Raw genomic sequence first — 14070 nt, 5'->3', positions numbered from 1 at the left:
TGGATGATGGATGGATGGATGGATGGAGGATGCATGGATGATGGATGGATGATGGATGGATGGCCTAGGCCTTCGCAGTGTGCTGCTCAGGCCTAAATATGATAAGCTCTAATAGCATAAAAATGATAAACACAATACGCCGAACAGCAGCACGGACATGAGTCTGTGTGAACAGATGAGCACGAATGAACACATCAACATGAAACACATCAGCAGCAACATGAAACTGATCAGCAGCAACATGTGATTTTTCACAGTGATTATCCTGGTTATATATTCATGAGGCTGCACAAACTCAAGTTCATGTTGCTGTTTGACGTATTGTTTTGATTGTTTACTGCTATTAGTGCTTAGGCCCGAGCAGCGAAGCGCTGCTAAGGCCTATTGTAATCGCTCTGTTCAGGCCCGAGCTGCAATTTTTTCCGTCAAATGAATTGGCGTTTTGGGGGCCTTAACATATCTCAAAAGTCACCAAAATTGGCAGACTCATCAGGACTGGTGAGAAATTATGTTTTTTAAGGGCGTGGCAAAAATTGCAACAGAAACGGCTCAAGAGCGCAACCTAGAAATTTACAAAATACCCTCCACATTAGCCTTAGTTTGTCATAGAAACATGACATTTGGTACACTTGTCCAATTCCCCAAGATGCACAAAAAACCCTCTGGCACCAACGTTGTACGATAAAAAACAGGAAGGCGGCCATTTTGGAATGCCGGCCCAATTTTCACACCTTTTTGGCGATTTACAGCCTCCACATTTGAACTCCTCCTCCTAGGGATTTCGCTCAATCAGTTTCAAACTTGGTCATTTTGGTCAAAAGGCATGGGAGACGAAAAGTTATCTAATCGGTTCATTTCCAGGCATGCTGAAGGGGCGGGGCCAGACCTGAAAGTTTGACATCTCGCCATGAAAAACGAAACGCTAATAGCTCCTACACGAAAACTGTCTGAGACATAAAACCTTCAGTGATTGATAATCTTATTATTACATTTGAGATCAACTAAACTACAGTCATTTAGTTTTAATGTGGCATCGAAACGGTCACCTTTGAATATAGAATGATATTTTTAATTAACTGAATCAAGGCTAAAGGGATTGCTTTACATACCTTCATAAAATCTTTATGGCAGCAGCTAAGGTTATATTTTCTAACAAAAGATGAGAAATTTAAAAGATCTCCATTACAATCCAAGATGTCTGTTACAAAAATGATGCCTTCTTCATACCAGTCTTTTCTAAATATTGACTTTCTGCCCACTGTGATTGCTCTATTCTTCCACAGAGTTGATCCATGAGGTGAGAAGTTATGGTGAAATATCATTTTCCAGATCTGAAGAACTTGTTTGTGGAAGTTTGATAGTTTAACTGGAATCTTCGTCACTTCAAAGTCACACTTTGCAAGGAAGTCAGTTCCTCCCAGCTGCTTAAAAATGGAGGCAGGATGTGAAACCACATTGAATTTTGTTGTTGTAAACAAGTTTTTAACCATTTAGTCCTAAATGTTCCAACCATTGCCTCAAAGTCTGGTGCACTGATACCACCATGCTCATGTTTTTAACTCGTTGGGACCTTTTAACATGATGAGTCTTATTTTTCCACAAAAACTGAAAGATAATGGAATTGGCTTTTCTTATGTTTAGTGGTGATCTATACATAGAACGACGTGGAGAAACAGCCTTGGAACTGCCGTCTGCTTTAGTCAACAGGTTCCTTCCAAAAACAGTCAGATCTCTTGTCAACCAATGGCTGAGACTTTGTTTCATATCTACTAAGCGGTTTGAGATGTTCTCATCTTCCCTTCTAACTGCGTTCTTAGATACTAGTACACCCAAATATTTAACTTCATGTACGACTCTGATTGACTGGCTGTTTTTATGAATACACTTATGAATGGGAAGGATCTCACATTTGTTAATGTTAAGTCCTAGATCTGAAGCCTTAGAGAATAATGAAATTGTATTAAGGGCTCTTTCAACCATTAAATAATTTTTTAAAAACAATGCTGTGTCATCGGTAAATTGGCTAATCTTGTATTCTCTATCAAAAACGTTAATTCCCTTTACCTCAGGATTGCTATTAATTTGAAGGGCTAGTGTAGTGGCTACTACATTAAATACTTTTGGGTTCATTAAATAAAATCGTAGACACCTTGGTTCTGTTTGACAGCAAAATGGGGGTTTTATTTGAAGCTTTACCTCTAAGGTGGAACAGCCAGAAATACCTCGAGACCTCAAAAGACAGAACCCCTGTCTCAACATAGTTCTGTTCTTATTTATACCTTTCATTGAAGTCAGAGGGTTACCACTTTTATCAGTCCTTTCCCATTTTAGGAAAACCCTTGAGAAACAAATTCTTCTTAGGTCAGCCTGACATAAACACTCTAGTTGTTAAAACAGTTCTGATGGGAAACATTCTTATATAAGCAGTTGATCTTACGCCCAGAAATTCCTGGTACTTTTAGATAAACAAGTACAGGTCAACTTCAAGCACATCTCAGAATCTGTTAAAACAAGTTCTGTTGAACACAGTTGTTGTAAGTTCAAAGACATATTTGCTTGGGTCTTATTATAAAACAGATTATCCAATTAATAAAGTTTCTTAGATTCTACAATCCTCCCTGATTTGAGGAAATCCCTCAAATAAACTAATGCTGCCATTTTTTTCTGATATATTTAGTGATGTATAAATATGTGACTGAGAGATTATGAATAAGTGTGAGATTAAATTATAAGTTTATATTGTGCTGTACAGTGTGAATATGCGATAATGTAAAACAGTGGTGTTGTAACAGTTAAAACTTAAGATCTTTACCAAAATATGATCACTCAGTCATTTCATTGGATAGTTGCCATTGCTTCCCCGAGGAGCCAAAAAAACCTGTTGCTGTCATTTACAGGAAAAATGTCTCCTCAGAACCAGACCCCTCTTTCTAGCTTCTGCCATTAGATTTCTAAGGCAGGGAGCAAGTGCATTAGTCAAATAAAATTCTGTTCAACACTTTATGATTGAAAACCATTTTGAGTAATTGTGAATTTTGTGCAGTATGAATAGAGTTGTAACCAAATTAGTAACATAATTGATAAAAGCAAACATAACATGATAAAATATAAAACATGGGATGTCTCAGTTGTTGAAGGACATCAATAGTTTGATTCAGAGTCTCATACTTTAAAGAGAATCGGTACACATTAAGAAGTGTATAGGAAATAAAACGATCGAAACTTAGAAAAGTAAGGAAATAAAAGATAAAGAAGATCAAGAAGATAAAGAGCCTTAGCTCTTCAGTTCAGTTCAGTTCAGTTCTGTTCAGTTCTGTTCAATTCCTTATGGATGGCAAAAACAAAAAGAAATGTCTTTATAGTTGTTCAAACACTTTGCTGAAGAAGGACTTCATTTTTATTTGAAAACACGTTCATTTCCATACTTCACTTTTCCACTTTTGTCTCAAAGTTTCTTTGCGTCTTGGCAGTCAGTTTGGCGAGAGGCGTGGAGATAGACTGGTGTGGCGTCTTGATCTGAACCAGTTGATTTGCAGCCTTCTAGTCCTTTGGTTGCCAGTGTTCGTTTTTCCATTCGCCTCAAGGTGTCAGGACACAACATGTCAACAGGAGAATCACAATTAGTACTGGGATTGTACTCGTTTGTATTTTATCAACATTTCTACATTTAGGTTTTAATCAATCCTCAAGACCAGGGGTGTCAAATTCACTTACAAAAGGGGGCCAAAATTAAAACCTTTTTTCAAATTAAGGGCCAATTTCATAATCTACATTAACTCAAATCAGATATCTAACGTCTTTTCTTGGTCACAAATTCCTCAACAAGTGTTTGATTGGTCTCATTTGACGTTCTTTCTTGTGTTCATGACATCATAATCAAAGATTACTAGAAAAAATTAAAGAGAGAGAAATATTTTACGTTTCACATATCATCTTGGGGGCCAGATGATATGTCAACGAGGGCCACATTTGGTCCCCGGGCCTTGAGTTTGACACATATGCTCAAGACCATTTATCCTTATCAGCATTTTCCCCCGAGTTGATCTTTTAGCTTCTTAAATTTTAACATAGCTTCAGAAAAAGTTTAAAACATAATTTAAATAAGCACTTGCAGCAAATCTTTTAGCTCTAAAATTCTCTACTTTCACTTCCTCAAAATTAATCATCTCACTCATTCCATTGTATAAAAGTATCACAAAGGATTTCATTCTTACTGTGAAGTGTATGCACTAATCATCTTGGTGACTATACTTTCTTTAGACCATCATCTTTACTCAGCCAATAAATATCTGTTATAAACTGTGTCTAATCACTGAAAAGGTCAAGAGTAAGAACAGTCATAGTTATAGTTTCACAAGTCTAGTTTAGATAATTCAGGATTCTCATATCAGTGTATCATATCATTGTATCACATCATATCATATTGTCATACCAAACAGATGTTATAACAAACATTGAGGTCATGCTGTCATGTTACATCTAAACATTTGTGTTCATTAAATAATTCAGTCTAGTTTGAAACCTTCACTTGTAAAACATTAATATTCAGTATTATAATTCTTGGAGTTTTATATCCACGTGCTAGCTGCTAACCAGTTGGTAATGGGATAGTTGTTAATTTTCTATGTTCTCATATCTTGTGTTTTCTCATAAATCTACATTTAACACTATACATAGGAATTTTAAAGAATATCCCTGTTTGAGTGTTCATTTCATGTTCTTTACAGTTTTTAAGCTGTAGCTTTATGCATTTCTCAGAATTATGTTTTTTCCTAAAATCACTTTTTCCTCCCTGTTGTAGGAGACACTTGTTGTATTTGGGCTCTAGGCCTTAACTAATTTAAACAAAGGTTTAACAGTGTACTTATGCTTAGTTACATTAAATCTGTCCAATTTAATTGAGTAGTCAAGATAAACAATTTTGGGGAGATAGGACAACCCTGACGGATGCCTCGCTGGATCTTAAATCTAGAAGTAAGTCCTGGATTTAAAGAGACTGAGCTATAGATATCATTATAAAACATCCTAATTAATCCACAAAATGAAACACCAAAACCCAAAAACCTTAAAGTCTTTAACAAAAATGCGTGTTCAATTGTGTCAAATGCCTTGTAAAAATCAAGAAACAAGATCAGACTATCATTATCAAGGCAGTCACAATAATCCAACATATCAAGGACCAGTCTAATATGATTGTGTATATTTCTGTCTTTGATGAAAGTCAATCAGCCTTTGTTAATTATATCTTTAAGTCCTCTATTCAGCCGATCAGCAGAAACATGAGCTAAAATTTAATAATCTGTGCATAGCAGAGTGATGGGTCTCCAGTTATCCAGCATTTGCACATCTTTATTAGGTTTTGGGATTAAGGTGATTATCCCTTGTTTCATAGTATTAGAGAGGTTACCTGTCGAGATGCAGTCTAAGAAAGTTTTATAAAGCATCTCTCTAATCTCTCTCCAAAAAAAATCTATAAAATTCAGTTGTTAGCCCAAGATCCAAGCCAGTAGACATCTTCAAAATAGCCTTATCCAACTCCTCACGTTCAATTTGTTTATCCATAAATTGTTTAAAATCTACATCAATTACTTTATTGAATTCTTTTATGGTGTTTATAAATGCTGAACAGTTTGTTTCAGAGTAGTTGGATTTGTATAAGTTACTGTAAAAATTGTGTAATTCTCTATTAATCTGAGTTTCATCTTCAGAAACAGATCCATTTATATTCAATTTAGTGATCTTCTTTTTTAGTTGCCTGTGTTTTTCCAGGTTGAAAAAATAAGATGTATTTTTCTCCCCTTCTTCAATCCAGCGAGCTCGAACGTATAAAAGCACCTTTAGTTTTTTCTTCATATAATTTATCTAGTTCACTCTGTAATTTATTTAGTTCAACAAGTTCTTCAGGTGACAGATCCGTCTTTTTACTAAGACTATTAATCCAAAAAAGTTCAATCTGGTCCTCTGGACATTCAAAAAAACAAAAAACAAAACAAAGCAAAAAAATAGAGATTCTATATTCTATATTTTTTTGCTTTGTTTTGTTTTTTGTTTTCTTGAATGTCCAGAGGACCAGCTTGATTTTTTTTTTATTTTTCTACCTGGATTATTGAGCATGCATCAGAAGTCTATTAATATTTGTAATGATATTAAATTGTTGTTGTTGTTTCAGTTTAGACAGTTTTTTACTTGTATCAATAGCCAGCTCCCTTATTTTAAATTTGAACCATTCCCATTTACTCACAGCTGATATTTCCAAGGCATTGACCTCCACCACCAGCTGCCTGACATCTTCACCAAAAACAGAATTCTGCAAAAGAGTATTATTGAATTTCCAAACATGAGTTAGACCAGGATCTGACCTTGAAAACAGAAGAGACAGAGAAATAACACAATGATCAGTTAAAGGTGCAGCAGATATCTCACACTTATTAATATGATTTCTCAAAGAAGTAGAAATGAGCCAGCCAGTATTCTAGAACTTAGACCATTCCCGAGGCATTAAACCAGGAAAACTGACAAGTCCCAGGATGTTTAACTCTCCAATAATCAATCAAATTTGCACTATTCATTAACTAAACAATCAGGTCATCATATTTATGACAGTGGACCCGAGGTGGATTTCTGTCTAATCATAGATCGGGCACCAAATTAAAATCACCCTCAACTATAACTTTATCTGTTGAGTAAGAATGCATACCATCTGTAATTCAAAAAGCGTTCAATACAAAAACAACTGGACTTTATTTGTAACAGAAGACGTTTCGCTCCTCATCCGAGGAGCTTTCTCAATTCAAAGGGCAGAGAGTGAGAGATACAGGTTCTAAGGCTGAGTGAGATAAGACACACACACATATGTAGATTGGCAATTCACACCTAAACAACATTAACAATAAGAGTCTTTTGTTCCTCTAATTCACAGTCGAGGCCCCTCTGTTCCCATCAGGTGTGAAAAGCGGCTGGGAATCTGTTTTAAAGTTCAAAAAGCGTTCAATACAAAAATCATCATCATGTCCTGGATGACTGAGAATCTTCACCAGCATACTGTTTTAAAGTTGCATTTTATGTTTTTGAAAGTGGGAATCTGAGGCCTCCTCCTCTGTTAAGAGACGGCTTTTCTCTTTTTACATAAATTGCTTCCTTCACCCCCCTCTCAAACCATCTGTGTTCTCGGTCCAAAATGTGCACATTTTGGTCCTCAACAGAGTGTCCCTTATCTGTGAGGTGGAGGTGAACAGCTGAGTCTTGTCCTGTGGAGCTGGATCTCCTGTGTTGAGTCATGCGTCTGTGAAGAGGCTGTTTAGTTTCTCCAATGTAGAGGTCTGGACAGTCCTCGCTGCACTGGACCGCATACATTACACCACTCTGTTTGTGTATGGGTGTTTTGTCCTTAGGGTGGACCAGCCTCTGTCTGAGAGTCCTGCTGGGTTTGAAATGTACTGGGATGTTGTGTTTGTTGAAGATCCTTCTGAATTTCTCTGATACTCCAGCAACATAAGGGATGACAATGTTTTTACGTCTGTTGTTCTCCTTTTTCTGTTTATTGGTGTGTTTTGTAGATTTCCTCTCTGACTTGACAAAAGCCCAGTTAGGATATCCACATGTTTGAAGAGCTTCTTGAACGTGTTTCAGTTCCTTTTCCTTCCCTTCTGTCTTCGTGGGGACGCATTTGGCCCGATGTTGTAAAGTTCTGATGACAGAGAGTTTGTGTTCCAGTGGATGGTGGGAGTCAAACAGAAGATACTGGTCTGTGTGGGTTGGTTTCCTGTACACTTCAATGTTGAGGCTGTCCTCTCTCTCCATCTGAACCAAACAGTCCAAAAAAGGCAGCTTGTTGTCGTTTGCATCCTCTCTGGTGAACTTGATGTTGTTATCGACCGAGTTAATGTGTCTGGTGAACGCTTCTATTTCCTTGGCTTGGATTTTGACCCAGGTGTCATCCACATAACGGAACCAATGGCTTGGCGTTGTTCCCTCATAGGAGTGTAGGGCTCTCTGTTCCACTTCCTCCATGTAGAGATTGGCAACAATGGGTGACACTGGAGATCCCATGACACAGCCGTGCTTCTGTCTGTAAAAACTGTCATTGAACTTGAAATAAGTGGTGGAGAGGCAGAGATCCAACTGGGTGCAGATCTGGTCTGGGGTGAAGTTGGTCCTGTTGATTAAGTCCTTGTCTTGTAGAAGTTGTTTTCTGACGGTTTCTACTGCTTCAGAGATGGGTATGCATGTGAAAAGAGAAGTCACAAGTTCAATGTTCATGGTCTCTTTGGTACGCCCCCTCCTCCATTGCCGGCCCTCTTCCTTGTTTACAGTCTTGTCAAAACTGGTTGAAAACAACAAAGTCCATGCTCAATAATCCAGGTATACAATCCAACATTTATCAGTCAGGTCGGTCGGCAGAGGAGGAGGGGCGTACCAAAGACACCATCTTATCACAAGCAGAACTGGTTTGTTCCACTTTGGAGTAAGCTGTTGGGGGGGGGGGGGGGGGGGAATCAGTTTTGTTGTGTGTTCCCTTGACTGAAGCCTTCCGGATCAAAGGCAAAACGTTTTGGCACAAAAAAAGAAACTGTCCAGATGACCTGACTGAAAAATGTTGGATTTTATACCTGGATTATTGAGCATGGACTTTGTTGATCTGCAGGTTTATTTCTTTAGATTTTGTCAACAGAATTTGTGGAGCTGCAAAGATCCATGTCCTTCAGCTTAACCAGTGTCTTCTGTCTCCACAGGAAGATTGTGGATCGCATTGACGTGGACAAGGATGGCTACATCAACCACGCCGAGCTGCACCACTGGATCAAACACAGACAGAGGAGATACATCCAGGACAACGTCAACAAGCACTGGAAGGACTACGACAAGAACCAGGACGACAAGATCAGCTGGGAGGAATACAAGAACACCACCTACGGATTCTACCTGGGTACATGTTGCTGAAGGACACGTAGAGCCTCATTCTGGGTCATTTTTCTCCATCCATTTTTTTTCTTCTTTCAGCTTTTCCCTCTTCAGGGTCTCCACAGTGCTCATGTTTACATGGACATAAGTAATCGGATCAAACGGCCGTTTGGAATAAAAACGCGTCATGTAAACACCCCGTTCAGGTTATTTTTTGTTTATTCAGCGTGATTCGAAATAATTTGTGATCAGAATGAAACGGGTGGTTTACGCCGATTTACCTGAACAGTGCGCATGTAAACACTTGATCTGTTTGTTTTTATCTGATGGTGAAAATCGTTGGTTACGTATTGTAACCCCAGATTCTATGAGTGGAAGCGTAGCCCTTCAAAGACTGTTGCTATTGGGTTTACCTGCGTGCAGCGCGCCGAACACTGAAAACTTCTAGCCCACGCCCACCTGATGTGTGGGCCCCACCCGGTCCGTTATAAATTGCATCTGGACCGGAGCTCGACTCCCAAAGACTTACTCTTTTTCTTCAGCCTTTTGAGAGCCAGTGAGGCCCAGTTTTTAAATGGCTACGCTTACACTCAGAGAATCTGGTGTTACAATACATAACCAACATTCTATTTCATGTAAGCTACGCCCTTTAAAAGCTGTCGCTATTGGGTTTAAAGGGCGGAGCAGGATATGGTCCATGCCTCACTGGGTCTGTCCGAGAACCATCAAAAACTCCCTGATATCCACCTAAACCTCATTCTTTATTCAAGCGTAATTACACACCATTGATCCATGCACCTGGTGCGTACTGGATTACAGGTGTGCAGCCTCTGTGCCTGATCTTAACTGAAGGAATGTTTATTCACATCAGGCAATACAGGAATAAGAGAAGGAAAAATTTCTAATGAGGAAGAAGGAATTTTCCTGTTTGAACGAGTAATTATAGAAAAACACCCACTAATAATGACAGATAATTTATTTTTGTTGTGTGATTGTGAAGAATGACTCAGCCATAACTCTGAGAACTGAATGTGTCAGTGAACAGCTGGAGACATCTCGTAAATAAAAACGGAAGATGGGGGTCGTGATGACCATGAAGCCGCAGAGCAGATGTCCTGCACAGACACCCCTCTGTGCAGAGCTGTGGAGGTAGAAATCCCCTGGTGGAATGAGCCCTGAGTCCTTCAGGCGGTTGAAGGCCAGAAGAACTATAATTTTGTGATATAGTTTCACATAACCAATGTGACAGACGCTGGGAAGATAAAGGCTGACCCTGTGATCGTTCTCTGAAATGTACAAACAACTGATCGGATTTACGCATCGCAGCTGTGCGTGTCACATAACACCTGAGTGCACGTACTGGACAGAGCAGGTGAAACTGTTCCTCCTCTGTAGTTTTATGGGGAGGGGGACAGAATCCGTCCAGTGTAACGACTCTGGACCTGAACGAACTTGTTATGCTTTTGGGTATAAAAGCAGGATTTGGTTGGAGTTCTGCTGAGCTCCCGTCTCCTTGAATTCTGAGACAAGAAGGAGCGATGGACAGACCTGACAAGTCATTCACTCTTTTAGCTGATGTCAGAGCTAATAACAAGGCTGTTTTGAGTGACAGATGCTTCAAAGGTATCTAGTCCAGAGGCTCAAACTGATTTTTAGTGAGTACACTGAGAACGAAGACTAAATCCCACTGTGGTGCCACGGCGCGTGTCACTGGCCTGAGCCGGCGCACACCTTTCAGAAACCGTTTTGTTAAAGGGTGATTGAAAACGGTTCTATTGTTGAAACCTTCATGACAGGAGGAGAGTGCTGCCGCATAAGTTTTAATTGTGCTTAAAGCTAAATTTCTGTCCCAACAGCAGCTGCAGGGAGGACAAAATGCAGCCCAGAGGACATGAAGTCGGGTCCACCTCCTTTTCTAGGCACCATCGCTGAAAAGCAGCCCATTTAGAAGCGTAAACAGTCGTAGTGGATTTTGCGCGTGCCCCCTGGATGGTACATATTACATCTTTGGAAAACCCAAATTTTTCTAAGCGTTCTCATTAGGGGTGCAGAAAAAAAAATAGATTTTTTTTTTTAAAGAATCTAGATTCTTAGTCCTAGCAATTCTGAATCGTTTCTAAAGGCCCATAAATCGATTTTAAAATACGTTTTAAATTCTTACTCCCCGCTCGGCTGCCGTAGAATTTTGGCCATGTAGGCCACTATACAGCAAGCTAGTTAGCCAGCTCCCTTTATCTGAATGGAGCCTGCTAGTACGGAGGAGGGAGACGGCGCGATTCAACTCGCTGCTTCGTCTTTAAAAAATTTTTCAGATCCTACAATGTTCCGGGTGAACACAGAGCTTAACAAGAGCACAGTTGTTTACAAGAAGTTTAAAATAAAATTGCGGGACAGTATTTTGGAAATACGACAAAATGCGTGAAAGATGAAAGCGAAGCAGCCGACCAGTGAACTCTGCAACAAACTTCCAGCTGATTCTCCAAAGGCTCTGAAGAGTTCCCTCTCCATCTCCTGCTGTATCACAAAGAATTTTCGAGCAAACAGCTCAGTGGAAGGTGAGGGGTTTAGATTTATTTTTAATATGACTATAAGCAACGTACGTTATTCCTTCACATAACTTTTTTTTTTTTTTTGCCATAAGGCAGCACCACAACTTCACCATGACACAACGGATGAGAGAAGCTCTGATGCAGCTGCAGCTCAAAGGTAACTGTTATTTCTCATACTAATACTTTTCTAGAGAAGTTATACAACAAACTTAATGTAATTTGTCTTTTTAACAGGTTGAAGAGGACAGACGAGACACATCACCTGGAGCCAGTTCTAAATGATACAATTTATGTCCTGATGCATGTGTAGTGTGTCAAGGTCAGCTTTGCTGTACCTTCACTACTAATTATTTAAATATAACAGGTTCTCTCTTTTTCAAGTTAAATTAATGCCATGTGACGAGGTAACTGTGATGATTGTTTAATCAGTGACAAGAGACGTTAATTTTCCTTTGACCCGTCAGAATAAATGTGGTAATTTATTTAACAGAATCAAAATTTAATATCAAAACATGTACACGTGATTAGCTGATCTGGTTCTGATTAATAAAACTTGGCACGCTTTACTAATAAGACAACAAGACATTTCTGAAGGCATCTAGATTACTGGCAAAATAGAAGAGTTTAAAAGAAGGATGGGTGAAGAGAAAAGATGGGTGAAGGGAGGTGTCTGTTTGGACCAGGATGGCACGCTTCTTCCAACACCAGCTCAAACCTCCGGTACACTTAGCACGTCACGACTCGTTACCTTCGCAGGAGATAAATCAGCTCCGGTGTCGGGTCCATTTCAACGCTACCTTCCAGCGTCTCCAGTAAGAGCGGCTGGTCAGAAGTCATGTCGATTTACTCCGTTCAACAAACAGGACCAGCTCTCTTCGAAGTTGGAGGCGTTACACCCGGATGGATTCACAGCAAGCATCTGTGAGTCCGTCAGAGATCCCACTCAGGAGTGGAAGACTCCACAAGGCGGAGTAGACTCAGTATACTGCAGAAGATCCAGTAGACTCCGTAGACTCTGTAGACTGAGTAGTTCCAGGAAGTGTGGACTTTTAAAGAGTTCTCACTTCCGGTCACTCATGTAATGAACTATATCTGTTGATATTATTCATAAATTAAATGGATTCTTTCATTTTTCTGGACTGAGTTCTATCGTGCATTGAATGATTAAATGTGACGTGAGACGTTAATTTTCTTTGACCCATCAAAATGAACGTGGTCATTTATTAACAGAATCAAAATTTAACATCAAACATTTACATTAATTTGGCAAAATTGATTACAATAACACATAGCTTAATTAGCAAGCTTTACAATGGGAACCATACGGCCATGGTTTCCACTTGCAGCTTTTAAACCAACAGACATTTCTGAAAATATCTGGATGATTACTGGCAGATAGAAGAGTTTTAAAGATGGGAAATGAAGGAGTTTAAATGGAGAGGGAAAGATGGATGAGGGAATATGTGTCTGTATAACGAACGGCACTCTCCATTCGAACCCAGCTATACCTCGGTACGCTTCGGTAGGAAATAGACTCGTTACCTCTCTGAAGATGAATCAGCTGGTACGGAGTTCCATTTAACGCTACCATTTCCAGCGTCTCCGTAGGATGGTTGGAAAACGTCCGGAGTAGTGACGGTACTTCGTTTAACAGCAGCTCACCTCTCGAGTGGACTCACATGAGGAGTAAGTCCGTCAGAGGTTCCACTCAGATGTGGAAGATTCCATAATCCCCACGAGACTCGGAACTTTGTTCTGCATCTGCGTTCCGAACTGCATTCTACGTTCCGAACTGAACTTTGTTCAGCTTAGTTCCCGTTGTTCTCGTTGTTCTACTGGAACTAGGAAGTGTTGACCCTTTTAAAGAGGTCACTTCCGGTTCCTCTGAGAACTTCCTGATTGGCTGATAGAACCAATCAGGGGTGTGGTTTTGGTGACGTAAGAGGTCACTAGAAGTCAGAAAAACAATTTAATGTTTAGGAACAGATAAAGAGATGTTTTAAGAACAGACAGAAAGATGTTTTGAAGAAACAGAGACTTTTTGGAGCCAGTTCTCCTCCTATCTGTCTGAAAAAGTTAAACATGACATTTCTTTCCAATAACATGTTTTTGACCGAAACTTGACTTTTGACCGACTTACAACTTGCTCATTTCAGACAGAAAATCAAAATGCATAATTACTCTTGTAACAAACATTAACTTGATTTCTACTTTGAATGAGGATTAAAAATCATTTATACTGTTTCACAGTTGATTTAAAATGAGTAGTTCACTTCAACATTTAAAATGGTTTGAACTAAACACACTTTTGATTATCAAGACATTTGTAAAATAGTAATGATAATAAAAAAGAGAGTGTTCTTTCAATTGATCAGTGCAGGACACACTTAGAAAGTCTCTGGATGAACTTAATTTTGTGTTTCTGGACTCAGATCAATGAAGTAACAGTTCTTGTCCCAGGAAGTCCCTCAGGGCCAGATTTGACCTGAGGCTTAGTTCACTACACTCAGAACTTCCTGATTGGTTGAAACAACCAACAGGGGGTGTGTTTCAGTGATGTCAGAGGGTTATTAAAAGTCAAAAAGACAGCAGGAATGTTTAGGAACGTTTAGTACAGACA

The 14070-nt window shown here is 39.3% G+C and overlaps 1 protein-coding gene across 1 annotated transcript in view; it reads left to right on the top strand.

Annotated features, from left to right (window-relative positions):
* The window catches only part of rcn3 (reticulocalbin 3, EF-hand calcium binding domain), a 166812-nt gene that overhangs the window by 1234 nt on the left and 151508 nt on the right, over window positions 1-14070 (top strand). The window contains exon 2 of the mRNA XM_037689300.1: window positions 8733-8926. Coding sequence (XP_037545228.1) covers window positions 8733-8926 — 194 coding nt within the window. The remainder of the gene's footprint in view (window positions 1-8732; window positions 8927-14070) is intronic.

The sequence above is a fragment of the Nematolebias whitei genome, chromosome 15, assembly GCF_014905685.2.
Source record: "Nematolebias whitei isolate Nwh7 chromosome 15, NemWhi1, whole genome shotgun sequence".
Taxonomy (NCBI): Eukaryota; Metazoa; Chordata; class Actinopteri; order Cyprinodontiformes; family Rivulidae; genus Nematolebias; species Nematolebias whitei.
Note: the sequence above shows the minus strand (reverse complement) of the source record. Positions and strands in the feature narration are given on the sequence as shown.